Below are 18,434 nucleotides of genomic sequence, written 5' to 3' on the forward strand. Positions count from 1 at the left end.
AAAAAAAACACAAATAAACTTGATGAAAATTTAAACAGAATTAGTGTTCAAAATCCAACATTTAAATCCAAAATGCTCCAAAATCTAAGTCTTTGAGAATCAGACACAAGTGGAAAATTGCACACCTGACCTACTGTAAGTACATGTCAAATGTCAATGACATTGAAAGTTCTGTATAAAACTACTTTCTGATCATGTGTATAAGGTGTACATTAAACATAAATATTCCAAAATCTGAAATCCAAAACAATTCTGGTTCCAATCATTTTGGATAAGGTACGGTTAACTTGTAATAGGAACCTACTATAATAATCTATTGCAATTTGGGTTTGAAAATGATGTGTTAACAGGATCTTATTTAATCAGCTATAAAAAACAGCTGAATTGTTCATCAAAAACTTGACTTCTCAAACAAAACAAAAAGTTAAACACACCAGGTAGGATGGTGCACACCTGTAATCCCAGCTAGAGGGAGAAGGGTCACAAATTTAAGGCCAACCTTGGCAACTTGGTGAGCCCTAGACTCAAAAGGTTAAAAAGCAGTACAGTGCTTGCCTAGTACGGGTTCAATTTCCAGCACTACCTCTCTGAAAAGTAAACATAAAATTATTTCCAGATGATATATATTACATCATGAAATAAGTATACTAGGGAGAAGTCACTATGGGTTTAGTTTAGCAAACCTTCTGGAGGAGATAGAAAGACAGCTGTACACTGTTAGATGTGACAGATACACCCCAAATATCATGTATTAATAAACCCTAAATAAATGACTTAAAAGTGAACTTTCCATAAGAACAATACTCAACATGATTTCAAAGACAATCTTATTTCATCAAAATAAGGTTTTTGATTTACCTTTATGTTAAGTTTTCTATTGTTTGTTGGAAGTGCTGCATCCTCTTTGAGTTGCTCAGGCAGATGTATACTCTTTGTTTTAAAGTTTGTAATGGTAGCATTTTCTAATCTGGGCTTCTTTTTACCAACTTTTAGTTTTACTTTTTGAAAGTCATCTTGGCGTTTCCGTTTTTTGGTCATTTTTGAGTTATATATGTGAGTTCTATAAAGAAAAGAGTAAATTTTAAAATAGTCAAGGATAACTGATAAAAAGGTATTTTCCAACATTTACATCATGCTAACATTTCAAATATAACCAAAAATTATGGCCAACAGCAATTATGCCAAATAATTAAAATATTAAATGAAACTATAATTAAAAAATACAAAAGAAATCACTGTTGTTATTAATAATAAGGGAACAGTCTTTTCAAGGGCTCTGCAAGGTTTTCTGAGCCACTGAACATTTTGTCAAACCATGTGTTAAGTGGAAACTTCTGAACCCTCTTTGTGGATAGCAAAGCAGCACATATTTGCTAAGAGACATAAACTGCATTGCTGAGAAGCTCCTAGTCCCTGGGAGGCCCTGAGAAAGATTTAGCAAAACAAAGCGTGAACACAAATGTTACTGTTTGAACACAGTCTATCAGTGATTAGGAAGTTTCACAAACCAAAACTGAATGCTTGAAAACAACAGGTCACATTCAGCTCTGTAGCAAAAGGTAATAATGGACATTTCATGATCAAAGAAAACAAGATCAGCAGTAGGGGACAAGCCTGATATAAGTGAAGATACTAGCATCTTGAACATTAAGTAAAGTTCAGATCAGATAAAAACAGAAAACAGTATCCTCTGAAAGAAGATAAAACCTGGCATAGGAGGAAATACAATATAACAGGATAAGGAACAAAGACTACCTACTCTGCTACAACAAACAACTCAGGCAGTCACCTTGTACTCTCCCTATCCTCCTAGCTTGCATCCAAACCTTATGACACAGAAAATCTTTCATTTGTTCCTCCCACCCATTCCCAGGCTAATAAGTTTTAAAACTCCTTTTCTTCCTAACCTAGTCTACAGCCTCCCTGTTGATATTCATGCACCACTAGACAGCTCTTTCTTAATGTCAGGCAGAGATTCAGGAGCTTTCAGTTCTGTTCATAAGCAGCTTAAATACCTCACCATGGCATACTAAATTACTTCATAAGCACTTCCAACCATTCTAGGTTTATCTTCCTACAAGCTATCATCTATCCAAAACATAACCTCCTCCACCAAGAGTTCAACTCTTCTTGAAATTTTTCCACATGCCTCAAAATAATAAATTCCACCCTCTATTGTGTACCCAATTGAGTAGAAAAGTACCACTGAAATAAAAGAACTTGTAGATGGCCTGGTGATGCACACCTGCATCCCAGCACTTAGGAGGCTGAGGTAGGAGGTCTGCTGCAAGTTTGAGACAAGCCTCAACTTCAATGAGTTCAAGACTAACTTAAACTACATGTAAGACCCTGTATCAAAAAAAATTAAAAAAGAACTTCAGATCTCTGCCTAGCTACAAAAAGTCAAAACACAGGACAATACAAAAGTTTGCAGTACTCTAAGACTAATAAAATGGCTGGTCCAACACTGGGAAGGCAGTTCCAGTTCTAGGAATTTAGAAGCCACTACATCCAAACTCATTTAACTGTTGGGTTGTACTATCTTAGTTCCCCACGAAGTAGGCCCTTGACTACACAGGTTAGTTCCAAGCTACTGGAAAGGCTGAGACAGGATAAGGTGAGCCCAAGAGTTCCAAGCCAGCCTGCACAACACAGCAAAACCCCATTTTGGAGGAAAAGGATGATTCCCAGCGCCATACTGTTTCTTATCCAACCTAGGTCACTTCTTGGCTACATTAACCACTGTGGCTGTTATTACCTAAAAGATAGTGGTAAAAAAAATTACCTACAGGGTTTTGAGATGGGTTAAAGGAATAAATGAGTTCATGTTAGTAAAATGCTCAGAAGTGTACCTGACACACTGCTAAACATGTACATATGTTAAATCACAAACACACCTGCGTTCTTAAAGTCTCATGACCAGTATACACCACACTCAGTAGTAGATGCAATGGGTACAAGCAAAGGTAACCGTAAACCACTTTCAATGATGTGGCTAAGAAAGATTTCAAATCTTATGAAGGAGTGGAGAAGAGATTATGACAAAACTCTGCAAATCTGTGTTCTGTCATACATATTAGAAGTAACTCTAGGATTAAGAATATATGGCAAAATAGTTTGCCTTATTTCATTTACCCCAACCCCAAATTTTCATTCTGCTCACAACTCTAGTTATCCTAATCCAAAGGGAGTAAAAGAATAGTAAGAAAATTCGGTCTAGAAAAAAAGCCCTGATACTCATTCGGCTTCTTTTTATACAAAAATGGCTTTCATCAATTAAGCACGGGCGATCTTTTCTTACAATTTTACCACTGGCAATTACCAGAAAAGATGGCAAATGGTTTAGACCATCAAGAAAACAGTATGACCCACTATTAATCCCCTGGGCTCTCTTCAGCCATTCCCCAACATCACACATCTAATTTATGCTACATTTTCCATCGTTTTATACCAGTTCACGCTATACTTTCCTTGTATTAAGAAAATTACGAAAACTGCCTTTCACTAACTTTTAAATTTGAAAAGGTTATATTTACGATATAGAGAGAACATTTTTATGCTAGCAACATTTAAAGTTCTATTAGCAATTGCTAATAGTTTTTTCACTTAAAACTATTCCTAGCACAACAAATCAAACCGTTCTAAAGCATTTTCACAGTAGTCGGTTTGGAAATGAAGGCAGAATGCCAGCCTCAGGGATGAAACCGTCACACCCCTGGTCCTCTTCCATATATGAGCCTCAAATAGTTTTAAACCTAATTTTACATCTTCCTTACTACAGTCTTGTCTGTTAACCTTAACATACTGGAATGTCAACAAAAAACGAATTCCAGTGTTTCCCTGCGGGTCATCTCCTTACCCTTCCACATTTGCATTTATTTCCCCCACCCAAAAAAAAAGTCAAGAAGGGCACAAACACACCACCCAAATCGCTGTTCATTTTTTTCTCCAACCCCCTGCACTCGCGAGTCCCTAAGTCCACTGACCGAGCCCAAAGGAAAGCAAATGCTCCGGTAGAGGCGAAGGCGAGCTACCGGTCCCGCTCTGCCCAGTAAGGTCAGCCTGGGAGGCGAGGGGCGGCCAGAGCACTGCTCACCCCTCGCGGTCCCGCCGTCAGATGCGAAGATCCTCGGGGCTCCGGGAACTCCTCCGGCCGTAACCGTGGTCGGGAGCTCGGGCTGCGCTACACCCGGGGCCAGAAACTCTGCCGGACCCGAAACCGCGCGAACCTGCCCGAACCCGCCCGGTCAGTAGCGCGCCTCGCACGCCGGGCGCCCCGCCCCCGCACAGGGCGGCCCGCATCCGCGCGCTCCGCACAGGCAGCGCCGTGGGGCTCCGGGGCGCTCGTCGCCACCGTCCGCCCGGCCTCCCGAGCCGCGCGCGGACGGAGGCAACGGCCCGCGCACCGCCCCCACATTGGGAGGGCCCGGCAGACGGGCGGCGGCCGCTCACCTGAGGCCCCGCCCGGAACCTGGGCGCGGAGGCCAACGCGAAGAGCGTGCGAGGGGAAGCCCACGGGGTGACAAGGTGCGCCACCGGCCTGCGCCACTGGCTCTCGGAGCGTGTTTTCAAATCGCCTGGCCCTCACGCGGCCGCGTCTCCTTCCGCCGCCCGGAAATAAGGGCCCCTCCCCCGCCGCGCTGCGCTCACGTGACCGCGGGCAGCCGCCGCGCGCAGCCAGGAGGCGGGAGCGGCAGGCCACGCCCCCTGGAGGAGGGGGCCGCGCCGGAAGCCCCCTGGTGGCTGAGCAGGGCCGGCGGGACTGCAGAGGGCTGCACTGGAGAACAAAGCATGGTCCTCAGGTACTCTCCAGAACTTTCCTCTTCTGCATCCGGGAGAATGTCGCCTGGGTTACAGCTAGTTTAGAACAGGCCTTTTCTCCCTCCTTAGACCTTGGTTGTTTGGACCAGCATACTCCAAACTTGGAGCTGCTTTCAAAGCAGAGTGTCAAAGGAGCCTATGAATTGAACTGAATTGAGGAAAATCGAAAGTTTGGAACAGCAAAGCTAGAATTTCTGTGGACTTTAACTTGAGCAGAAGTGAGGCTGATAACTTAAGGGAGGGGAAAATGCACCTAGCAACTGGAGCCTGGAAGTCTTACTATAAGATTCCTACCTAATAAAGTTATTTTCGGCCCCTGTGCCTGATGAAGTATATTTGAGCATACAGTTCCTTCCAAAATTGAGTGGCTCTAGAAAAGTTAAGGGAAAAATTAAAATTCCTAGAGAAGAGATTAAAAATGGAAGAAGTAAAAACTTCTTCCCAAACATTGGTGTGGTGGTGTGGAAGAAAGTGCTGCATGGCTCACCAGATTTAAAAAAAGGGTGTATGATAAAAAGCCTCATTAGGTAGGAAAAATGATGTCTGAATCTGGGAGACCTAAGCACTGAAACTAAGACCATGACCATTCTGTGATCAAAGACAAGGACATTGTCCCAGAAGCCCACTCCATCTTATGTTGGCAACACAACTACACCACAACCTGTCTTCAATCTAACATAAACTTTAGAGCATCATTTGTATTATATGTCATTTAAAACTGTGAAATTGAAGGGCCAGCCAAATAACTCAGCGGATTAAAGCACCTGCTTAGGCAGATGCAGCAGCCAGGGTTTGATCCTGGCATGCCATGCCAGCCCACCCACCGAGCGTGCTGAGACAGCAACTGGGTGTGGTGCTGCATGCCTGTAATCCCAACTCTTGGGAGGCTGAATACAGGTGGATCACTACGAGTCTGATCTACGTAGTGAGACCCTATAGATCCTTACTAAAATACAAAATAAATAAAACTATAAAATCAAACAAGAAGAGGAAAGGTTTATCACCAGCCAGACCTGTCCACTAAATTCCAGAATCATATGTACCAGTTTATCCAACATTTCCTTCAGGTAGCTGGTGTGACCAACAAGGCCAACATATCCAAAAAACTGAACACCTGTTATCCCCCCCTGAAATCTAATCTTACTAAACCTATTTTAACTCAAATAACAACTTCATCTTACCAATTATGCAAAACCATGAGGTTTTGTCCTTATTTTTTTGTTATTTCACACCTCATATATGCCTTACCAGGAAATTCTGCTGACTCTGTTTCCAGACATGTCTTGACTTCTGCCACTGATCATTGTTTCCCTGCTACTTTCACTTTCTGATTAGTGCAAAAGGCCTCTGAATAAATCCTCCTGCTTTGACCCTTGACCCTCTTCTCCCTATAGTGTAATATTACCAGATCAGCTATATGACTATCTTACAATGTTCACCAGATCAGGTCACCCTTGTTTAAAATCCTTCAGTGATTCTTCATTTTATTAGGAGCATTAGTTATGATATTTTACACAAATGAAACACCAAAACAAATCCCACACATGATGAAGTTTTAACACACTAGCAAGTGCTATATGCTATGTTGTCCGGTCAAGAGCAAGAGCTACACTTGGACTACAGTGTCACTCCCTTGTGTCCAGGGCAAGAAATAACTTCTGGGTCACTTTAGAGGTTTTTTTCAAGTCATAGTTTCAGTTCAACTATCAAGGAAAGTTCTAAATAATGTTATGGTTTGTGTCTAGTCGTCCCCCCCCCAAAGCCTTGTGTAGGTTATGAGGCAGACATGGCTGGAGGAGCAACTGAGTGGCTTGAGGGGTGGGGCCAGAGGACCATGGCGGGGCCAGAGAGGGGTGAACCATTAAACTGGCTAGCCTGTACTTTCTCAGAGATGTGGAGAGGGTCATCCTGGACACAGCAGTACCCCAGCCTCTCCTCCAATGTCTTGAAACCTCCAGTAATTGTGAGCTAACTAAACCTTTTCTTCTCTCATTTAGAGTGTTGGGTATTTGTCCCACCAACAAGAGAAGAGTAACTAAGACAAATACCAAGCAGATTTTTTTTCAAACTTTGGTATTTTAATATTGGACAGTTCCAGCATGGATCACTTCCATAGCCAGTGTATCACTATAACTTGAATCAAGATCATTGACCCATGCCAAAAAATACTAAGTACAATGAATATAAGTTCTAGAATGGTAAGAAAACTCCACTCCCCAAACAACTGTATTACTTTCCTGAGACTACTGAACATATAAAATTCCAAATAGGCATGACCAAAATGAAACTACATCAAAGCAAATAATAACCAAGATTCCAGAAATTCATCACAAGGACAAAATATTAAAAACTGTTAGAGAAAATAAACAGACCATCTATAAATGACAGCCCATCAATATAACAGCAGACTTCCCAACACAAGCCCTGAAGTCAAGAAGAAATTGGAGTGAAGTAATCAAGTCCTCAGAGAAAACAACTTCCAACCCAGATTGGTGTGTCCTGAAAAATTATCTTTCAACATTAATGGAGAAATGAGATACTTCCACAACAAAGAACAACAGAAGAGATTAATGAACACAAAACCAATGTTACAAGGAGTACTGAAAGGTAGACTAGACAGAAGTAAAATGACCACAATTCCAACAACAGAAATAAAGCACCAGGCAGGGTAACCAATTAAACAAAGGGGAAAAGTAGGGAACCAATAGTAGGAAAATAAGGCAAAAATAAGCCAATACATATCAGTTATAACCATCAGTGTAAATGTCCTCCATTCACCAACTAAAAGAAACAGACTTGCAGAGTGGATCAAGAAACAAAATCCAACAATATGCTGTATAAAAGACAAATTTAATGCAAAAAGAAATTTATAGACTGAAAAAGGATGGAAAACAATCTTCCATGCAACAGGAATCCAGAAAAGCAGGGGTAGCGGTGCTGTTTGCAGATAATGTAAAATTCAAATGAAGAATGATCAAAAGATAGAAGGTCACTGCATAATTGTTAGGGGAATACTTCAAGAGAAAGAGATAACAATAATAAATATATATGCACCAAATACAGAAGCATTCAGCTGTATAAGATAATTATAAATGGACCTGAAAAATCAAATAAGCAATAATACAATTGTAATGGGAGATCTTAATACCGTATTGTCACCAAGAGATCATCTAGACAAAAAATCAGCAAAGAAATAACAGAACTAAATCAAACCTGTGACCAAATGGATTTAGTAGATGTTTTCAGATTGTTCCACCCAACATCATCAAAATAAACATTCTTCTCAGCTGCACATAGAATGTTCTCTAAAATAGACCACATACTAGCCCACTGAACTTGCTTAAGTAAATACAAAGGAATTTAAATTACTTTACCCTGTGCCTATTATCTAACCATAATGCAAATAAGTTGCAAATTAATGACAAAAGAAACCACAAAAACTCCATAGACATGTGGAAATCAAATAATACCCTCGGAAAAAACCGGTGGGTCACAGATATAATAAAGGAAAAAAAATTAAGCAATATGTACAATTAAATGAGAATGCAAATATGACATAACAGAACTTATGGGATACAATGAAAGCAGTCCTAGTAGGGAAATTCATAGCGGTAAATTCTCACATTAGGAAAATATAACAAACACAAATAAACAACCTAATGTTACACCTCACGCTTCTAGAAAAAGAAGAGCAGAACAAACTGAAAGCCCATAGAAGACAGAAAATTACAAATATCCGAGCACAAATTAAAACAATGGAAAACAAGAAAACAATACAAAGAATTAATGAATCGAAGAGTTGGTTCTTTGAAAAAATAAAGTTGATAAACCCTTAGCAAACTCTATCCAGAAAAAACCCCTCAAATTCATGCATTAAAGAATGATAAGGGTAAAGTCACTACAGATCCTGTAGAAATTCAGAAGCTCATCAGACCCACTTTGAAAATCTTTACTCTCGCAGAATTGAAAACACAGATGAAATGGACAGATCCCTGGGTACATATGAATGCCCAAAACGGAATAAAAAATAAATAAAAGTTCTCAATAACCTAATATCAGTTAATTAAATTAAAATATAATAAAAAATTACCAACACAGAAAGGCCCAGGTCCTGATGGATTTACTGCTAAATTCTACAAGACATTTATGGAGGATTTAATGCCAATATTCCTTTCATTCTTTAATGAAATTGAAAAGAAATCAATATTCCCTAACTCATTTCTGGAGGTAAGTATTATCCTTATACTAAAGCCAGAGAAAGACACAACCAAACGAGAACTATGTACAAACCAATCTCCTTAATGAACATAGATGCAAAAATACTCAATAAGATAGTAGTAAACAAAATTCAGCATATCATCAAGAAGATTAAACATCACAATGAAGTGGGATACATCCCACAATACAGGGATGGCTCAACATATAGAAATTAATAAATGCAATACACCACATCATCAGCACCTGAGACAAAAATCACATAATTATTTGAATAGATGTAGAAAAAGTCTTTGATGGAGTCTAACATTCATTCGTGATAAAAGCCCTACAGAAAACTAGTATAGGTGGTCTGTACTTCAATCCAATAAAAGCCATCTATGACAGACCAATGGCCAACATTATACTAAATGGACAAAAACAAAGTTTTCACTCTAAAATCAGGAGCAAGATAAGAATGTTCATTATCATCATGCCTTTTCAACATAGTTCTGGAAACATTAGCCAGAGCAATTAGAAAAGAAAGAAATAAAAGGAATAAGGATAGGAACGGAAGAAGTTAAATTATCGATTTTCACAGATGACATAGTACTGTATACAGAAGACCCCTAAGGCCCCACCAAAAGACTCCTAGAGTTAATAACCAAATTCCGTTGCATGGCTGGAAACAAAGTCAGTAGTCAAAAATCAATAGCATTCCATACACAAACAACAAACTTATTGAGAGAGAAATTGGGGAAACCAAAATCTTCACATTAGCATCCCAAAATATGAAGTACCTGTGAATCAATCTAACAAAGGGAAGTAAAAGATTTATATATTGAAAATTACAATACTCTGAAAAAGGAGATTGAAGAGGGTGTCAGAAAATGTAAAGATATCCCTTGTAAATGAATAAGAACTAATGTAGAGAAAGTGACCATTTTCCCAAAATTGTTATACAGATCTAAAGCAATCCCTATCAAAATACCGCCAATATTCCTCACAGAATTAGAAAAACATTTCTAAAATTCATCTGGAACCAGAGACCTAGAATAGCAAAAGCAATCCTGGGCAACAATGACAAGGAGGCATCACAATCTCTGACTTGAAATTATACTGCAAAGCTACTGTGATAAAATCAGCATGGTACTACCACAAAAAAGTCCTGAAGACTAGTGGAACAGAGTATAACATGCAAACACAACTCCAAACACACTCAGCAACCTTATCTTTGACAAATGGGTCAAACATTTTAAGTGGAAGAAAAATATCCTGTCTAATAAATGGTGCTGGAAGAATTGGCTCGCCACATGCCAAAGTCTAAAACTAGGCCCCATGCCTATCAGTATGCAGTAAATTAAAGTAAAAATGGATCAAAGATCTAAATATTGAAACAGAAGCACTAAATTTACTGGAAGAGAAAGTAGGTAAAAATCTTGAAGACATCAGAGTAGGCAGAACTTCATGAACAAAACCCAAACTGAATGGGAAACCCTTTAAAGAATCAATAACTGGGATTCATCCTTTTACAAACTCTGTACTTCAAAAGAAAACACCAACAGAGGGAAAAACAACCCACAAAGTGGGAAAACCTTTTCCTGTCCCTCAAAGTACTTACAGCTAGAATATATAAAGAATTTTTAAAAATCAGATCCCCAAAATGTAAAGACCCAATCAAAAAATGGGCAGTTGAGATTAATATGTACTTCTCAGATAAATGAATACAAATAGAAAATTAATACATGAAAAAATGTTCAACATCATTAGTCATGATAAGACCAATTTGAGAGATGCAAATTAAAACAACGCTGAGATTTTATCTCACCCTAATAAGAATGTCTATCACCAAGAAATAAATCAATAACAAATACTGGAGGTGCTGTGAGGAAAAAGGAACCTTCTCCATTGTTGATGGAAATGTAAAATGGTGTGACTACTTTGGAAATCAGTATGGAGATTCCTTAGAAAAACTAGAATTACTGGTTTTATTTAATCCAGCCATTCCCCTTCTTGGTAGTTTCCCAGAAGAATTAAAAACATCATACCACAGTGATATATGTGCACCCATGTTTATAGTGACACAATTTGTAATAGCTAGATCTTTATCTTGTTCCAGATAATTTCTTTATTTTTGAGGGAAGGAAAACAATAAAAATAATGGTATAAAATTTCAAAACAACATTGTAGGACAGTAGCAATGTTCAGTACATTGTGTGTTATGATCTTCAAAGTAGTTGCTCATAATACAAGATAGAGGAATGAAAAACTGACCAAGTAATATAGGCATATACCTATCCTTTCAGTGTGTTAATAGCAATTAGCAGTATATCTATGTCAACTATCTTGTGTGTATAAATATACATATTTTTTCTCCTTTTCCCTTTCATCTTTTCTCCTTTCCCCTATTCCAGTTTCCTCTTCCTTGTGAGCATTTTCTTCCCATTTCACAATATCAGCTGTACATTTGGAGTCTTACTTACTCTCTAAGCTTCTTACATTAGGGAGACAAAACTATGTTTGCACATGTGAGACTGAATTATTTCACTAATAAGGATAGACTCAAGTCACATCTATTTCCCTATAAATATCTCAAGTTTATCCTTCTTTGTGGCTGAATAGTATGTCATTGTATAAAAATACCAGATCTTTTTTATCCATCATCAGTTGAAGAGCATTCGGGGGTTTTTTTCTTTTGAAAATAAAAAAAAAATAAATGAATAAAAGATCTGGAACAGCAACACTGGTGGGAAATGAGGAGGGATAGAGTATAGTTCTTTGGATGGAAGGAGAATGTACAGATCATCATAATGGATAGGGTATGTGAACTGTATACTTCCCAGGATTCAAGTTCGTCTGTGGTCGCTAAGGGGACAAATACAGAATCTTTTTCTTTTTCTTTTAACTACAGTGTTCATAGTATAATTGGTACTCAAGAAAATATTTTTTGTTCTAGGATATAAACCACTGATTTTTTTTTTTAAATGGGAATGACATGATCAGGTATGGGTCTCAGATAGTTAGCCTCCACTGCAGCGTGGAAGATGAACCATTTTGGCAATCAGTTTGGGACCAGCAGGAACAGAACTCCACATTAGGGCAGCTGAGTTGGTTTGGGATTCAGTGCACAGCAGTGCACCCAGCTGGAAGAAACCCAGCCCAGCCGCCAGATTCAAGACAGGCCAAGCTGGATGAGTTTGAACTTGGTAGATCTGACCTGGTAAGCTCAGGCACACTGCTAAACCATAACCTACATGACTATTCTCTCTCTTGAGGGACAGAGGTGGCAACAAGTAACTTGGGTGAACTAGTCTGTCTGGAAGACTTTACATACATCAAGGGGAAGTGACCAGATGGAACTTAGAGGAACTAATTTAAATGCATATTCTTAATTTAATATTTGCTTAGCTATACAATCATAACGTTTGCTCTTATGGTTTAAAATATAAACCCATTAGCTATAAAAGTTTGTCAATTGCTAAATCTCACCATGCATTATTAGTGTTGCTAATTGCTGTGCTGTAAATAGAAAACTGTAACTGCCTTAGCCATGTGATCTCTCTTGAGTAATAATATTGGTAGGTGCTTAGATAATAACTGAAACAAAGCTCTACACCAAAGGCCAGAGAACAGTGCTATACAAAATGGCAAAGAAAAGGAGCAAAATGCACTCTCAGACACCGAGCCCACCCAGAAAAAATGCGGGAGGCACTAGCATAGAAGAAATTGGAAGCTACACACCTGAAATTTCTGAAAGCATAGCATCTGTAGTAAAGAAACAACCTCAAAAAGGTATAAAGGAAACCAGATCAGAAATACTCTCTGAAGTACAAAAGAAATGATAACTATAATGAAAGAAGTACTAAGTGTTTCTAGAGAAGAAACTGAGAAAAAAATAGAGGAGAATAGAAAAATGATGCAAACTTTGAATGAGCAATATAGAAAAGTAATAGAAGTATGAAGCAGATTCAAAGAGGTATTCAAGAGATTAGAAACTCAATTAGAAATTGTCAAAACTGTCTGAATGGAAGTGAAGATAGACTTTCAGACCTTGAAGATACTGTTGCAGCTAGTGAAAAGGTAAGGAAAGATCTGCTTAAAACAAGGAGGGCTGGGGAGATGGCTCAGTGGAATAAGCACTTCCCTGGCAAGTGCAAGGGCCTGAGTTCAATCCCCAGTTCAGCAAAAACAAAAAACAAAAAACAAAAAACAAAAAACAAAAAACAAAAAACAAGGAAGGATGCAGGAAAAAAATAATTTAACATCTGCAAGATGATGCAAAGATGAACAACTTAAGACTAATTGGCATCAATGAGAAAGAAGAAGTCAATACAAATGATATAAAAAGAATATGGACAGAATAGCAAAAAACTTCCTAAATATGGGGAAAAATAACCAAGGCATATAGAACCCCAAATAACATCAACCCAAATAAAAACATACCCAGACATATAATAATCAAGATTCCCAAAATTTAGCTCAAGAACAATCTCCTAAAAGCAGCTACAGAAAAGAAAGAGATGACATTTAAAGGAAAACCCATCAGAATAACAGCAGATTTCTCTTCTCAAACCATTAAGTCAAGAAAAGCATAGAGCAAATTACTTCAAGTCTTTCAAGAAAATAAATTCCAACCAAGACTGATGTATCCTGCAAAACTATCTTTCAAGTATAATGGAGAACTGAAATACTTCCATGACAAAGAACAACTAAAGAAATTCATGATGACCAGGCCAACCCTACACACACTACTAAAATATATTCTAGAGAGGGATCAAAATGAACACAACTATATGAATGAGAATGGAAAGAACCCACCAAACAGAGCAAACAGTTAAACTCAGGAGGAAAATAGATAACCATCAGAAGGTAAATAGCATGCCAAACATAACTCAATATATTTCAATTATAACCATCAATGCAAATGGACTCAATTCACCAATTAAAAGAAGTAGACTGGCAGAGTGGATTAGGAAGCAAAATCCAACGATATGCTCTATACAAGAAACACACTTAACTAATAAAGAAATTCATGGGCTGAAAGTCCAAGGGTGGAAAATAATACTACATGACCCAGCACCTCAGAAAAAATCAGGGGTAACAATCCTCTTCTCAGACAGTCTCAACTTCAAACCAAGAATGGTCAAACAAAATAAAGAAGACCACTATATACTGGTTAGGGGAAAAATTCAAGAGGAAGAGGTAACACTCATAAATATGTACACACCAAACAACACCCTACTCAGCAACCAATGGGTCACATGAAATTAAACAAGAAATTGAACAATACCTATAATTTAAGGAAAATTCAAACACAACTTATCAGAATTTATGGGAAGCAATGAAAGCAGTTCTTAGAGGGAAATCAATAGCTGTGAAGTCACACATTAGGAAAACAGAACAGGAGCAAATAAATGCACTAATGTTGCACCTCAAACATCTAGAAGAAGAGCAAATCAAACCCAAGGTCCAAAGAAAATTATAAAGATTAGAGCAGAAATTAATGCAATCAAGAAGATGAAAACAATATAAAACTAACAAATCAAAAAGTTGATTTCTTGAGAAATTAAATAAAATTGATAAGCCCTTAGCTAATCTTATCAAAAAGAGGAAATGAAAAAACTATAATTCAAGCAATAAGGAATAAAAAGAGTGTAATTACCACAGACCCAGTGGAAATTCAGGAGATTATCAATAGTTACTTTGAGAATCTTTACTCTCACAGAATAGAAGACCTAGAAGAAATGGACAGATTCCTAGAAATGTACAAATTACCAAACCTGAACCAAGAAGATATAACAACTCTCAGTAACCCAGTAACAGCCAATGATATTCAAATTGTAATAAAAAACTTATTGACAAAGAAGAGTCCAGGTCCTGATGGATTCACAGCTGAATTCTATAAGAAATTTAGAGAAGAAATAATCACAATAATCCTTAAACTCTTTAATAAAATTGAAAAGGAAACAATACTCCAAAAATCATTCCTGAAGGCAAGTATCATACTGATATTAAAACCAGAAAAAGATGCAACAAAAAAAGAGAACTACAGACCAATCTCCCTCATGAATATATATGCAAAAATCCTAGCAAATACAGTACAGCAAATCATTAAGAAGATTATACACCATGACCAGGTAAGATTCATCCCAGGGATGCAAGGATGGTTCAACATATGCAAATCTATGACTGTAATACACTACATCAATAGAGCCAAATTCAAAAACCACATGATCATCTCAATCAATGCAGAAAAGGCTTTTGATAAAGTCCGACGCTCATTCATGATCAAAGTCCCACAAAAATTGGAATAGATGGCCTTTACCTCAATCTGATAAAAACCATCTATGATAGTCCAACTGCTAACATAATTCTAAATGGGAAAAACTGAAATCTTTTACTCTCAGATCAGGCACAAGGCAAGTATGTCCTCTATCACCACTCCTATTCAATGTAGATCTGGAATCATTAGGTAGAGCCATTAGACAAGAGAGAGTAATAAAAGGAATAAGAATAGGTGAAGGAATAAGAGGAAGTTGAACTGTCATGATTTGCAGATGACATGATAGTCTACTTGGAAGACCCAAAAAAATTTCACCAAAAAGCTACTAGAATTGATACACAAATTCAGTAGCATAGCAGGATACAAAGTCAACGTCAAAAAGTTAATAGCATTCCTCTACACAAATAAACACACTAAGAGAGAAATTGGAGAATCAATACCCTTTACAATAGCTTCACAAGGAGTGAAGTACTTAGGGATTAATCTAACTAAAGACATAAAAGATCTATTCAATGAAAATTATAGTATTCTAACAAAAAGAAATTATAGAGGATCTCAGAAAATAGAAAGATAGGGACTGGGGAGATGGCTCAGTGGAATAAGTGCTTCCCTGGCAAGTGCAAAGGTCTGAGTTCAATCCCTGGTTCTGAAGAAAAAAAAAAGAAGAAGAAGAAGAAGAAAAAGAAAGAAAATGGAAAGATATTCCTTGTTTCTGGATAGGAAGAATTATCATTGTTAAAAGGGCCATACTACCAACATTGTTCTAAAGATTTAATGCAATCCTTATCAAATTATAACCAACATACCTCACAGACCTAAAGAAATCATTCTTAAAATTTATTTGGAACTAGAAAAAACCTGAAATAGTGAAGGCAATCCTGGGCAACAAAGATAAGGCAGGAGGTATTACAATCCCTGACTTGAAATTATACTGCAAAGCTACTGTGATAAAATCAGCCTGGCAACAAAATAGACCTGAGGATCAATGGAATAGCTTAGGAGATGCAGATACCACTTCAAACACACTCAGCCACCTGATCTTCGACAAAGGGGCCAAACATACTCAATGGAAGAAAGATAGCTGCTTTAACAAATGGTGCGGAAAAACTGGCTCTCTGCATGCCAAAACTAAAACTTGACCCAGGTCTATCACCATTCACTAAGCTAAAGTCAAAATGGATTACAGATCTAAACATTGAAACAGTAACACTAAATCTCCTGGAAGAGAAAGTAGGAGGAACTCTTGAAGACATAGGGTTAGGCAAAGAGTTCATGAACAAACATCAGACTGCACAGGAAATACTTGAAAGAATGAATAACTTGGATCTCCTCTGACTGAGAACTTTATGCATGCCAAAAGAAATTACAAACAGAGTGAAAAGACAACCCACAAATTTGGGGAAAAAATCTTAACTAATAAGCACTCAGACAAAGGTCTTCTATCTAGAATTTATAAAGAACTAAAAAACTTTAGGGCCCCAAAATTTAAGGCTCCAATCGAAAATGGGCATCTGAGATGAATACACACTTCTCAGAGGAAGAAATACAAGAGGCAAATAAATACAAGAAAAAAAAATGCTCCACATCAATGGCCATTCAAGAAATGCAAATTAAAACAACATTGAGATACCATCTCACCCCAGAAAGCATGGCTATCATAAAGAAATCAACCAACAACAAATGTTAGAGAGGCTGTAGGGAAAAAGGAACCCTTCTCCACTGCTGGTGGGAATGTAGACTGGTGCAAGCATTATGGAAATCAATATGGAGACTCCTAAAAAACTAGGACTGGAAATCCCATTCAATCCCACTATCCCCCTTCTGGGAATTTTCCCAAAAAAACGTACAAACATCATATCATAGTGATATATGTGCACACTTGTTTATAGCAGCACAATTTTTGATAGCTAAATCTTGGAAACAACCAAAATGCCCACCACCTGAGGAATGGATGAAAAAGATGTGGTATTTTTATACAATGGAGTATTACTCAGCTACAAAGAAAAACAAACTTGAAGCCTTTGGAGGTAAGTGGATGTAACTTGAGGATATACTAATAAGTGAAGTAAACCAGATACACATGTGTTAATATCATATTGCCTCTCTAGTGTAAGAACTTGAAAAGAAGAAATAAAAAATTTAAGGTATAACACAGTTAAATGGAAAAAGAGAATTTAAGGAGTAAACAATGAAGAGAGAGAAAGGAGAAAAGTTAAGAAATATGGTAGGGGCAAACACATACATTGACATAAACAAGACGGTTAAGGTAATAGTCCTAACAATTTCCATCAGGTTTTTGAAAATAGCAGTTAATAGGTAGAACTCTCACCCTGCCTAACTCTATAGGCTGATATCTCTGAACTAAGCAACTACATTGTGGACAGCAAGGTGTAATACTAAAACCAAGCTTAACATACCTGTCATTTTGGTCTTCTAAATGCATACTGCTTCTAATGTCATATCAATTATTGCTATACGCTCTTTAAAGTAAATGTATGCTTTAAAAAATGGTATTAAAAGAAAACAAGAGATAAGAAAAACAAAATGTCATAGGATTGTCCTGCTAAAATGTTGTATATGGTTTGATTTCTAAATTTCTGTGTAAAAATGTGTAATTGTTTTTTAACATTATATAGAGATTTAAATTTTAGAATATCCATGGTTGTTCAAAAACAGCTGTTCCATGGTATGTCTAAGGTGTTTGATATTCAGACAGATAGTGATGTTAAGCATAACAGCCTCTGTTACAGGGTAAAAATATCATTAAGCTTCTCTTCTTGATGTTTAACAACTAAAGTTTGCAGACCAAAAATTAGAGAGATCAATAGGCTAAAAGGATAACCAATAGTTTGGCCCTAGCCATTCAAGGACAGTGAGGACTCAGTACATGAGCACCTCTGCTGTGACATCCTCTAAGTGGTGTCCCAAATTTTCTGATCAAGGAGATTATGAGACCACACAGGAAAGTGATTGATGATGCATAGTGTGCCTAAGGAGAGTCACCTAGAGAGAAAAATTTCTCTCAGGCTTTGACAGAGAGCAAATTGGTCAAGCAATGGCTGTGACTCATCCAATGGCTGACACTGACACAAGATCTACAAGGTACTGTACATGGTTCCAGAGCAAATCTTGAAGG

At 37.6% G+C, this 18,434-nt stretch overlaps 1 protein-coding gene and 1 pseudogene across 1 annotated transcript in view; both read right to left on the reverse strand.

Annotated features, from left to right (window-relative positions):
- Tex10 (testis expressed 10) overlaps nt 1–4,655 on the reverse strand; it is a 58,749-nt gene extending 54,094 nt beyond the window's left edge. The window contains exons 1-2 of the mRNA XM_004645243.2: nt 4,453–4,655; nt 859–1,060 (exon numbers count right to left, since the gene is read on the reverse strand). Of these exons, the coding sequence (XP_004645300.1) occupies nt 859–1,038 (180 nt within the window). The 5' untranslated portion in view covers nt 1,039–1,060; nt 4,453–4,655. The remainder of the gene's footprint in view (nt 1–858; nt 1,061–4,452) is intronic.
- Nucleotides 4,184–18,434, reverse strand: part of LOC101588718 — a 33,470-nt pseudogene continuing 19,219 nt past the window's right edge.

The sequence above is a fragment of the Octodon degus genome, unplaced genomic scaffold (assembly GCF_000260255.1).
Source record: "Octodon degus isolate 3935 unplaced genomic scaffold, OctDeg1.0 scaffold00221, whole genome shotgun sequence".
Classification (NCBI taxonomy): domain Eukaryota; kingdom Metazoa; phylum Chordata; class Mammalia; order Rodentia; family Octodontidae; genus Octodon; species Octodon degus.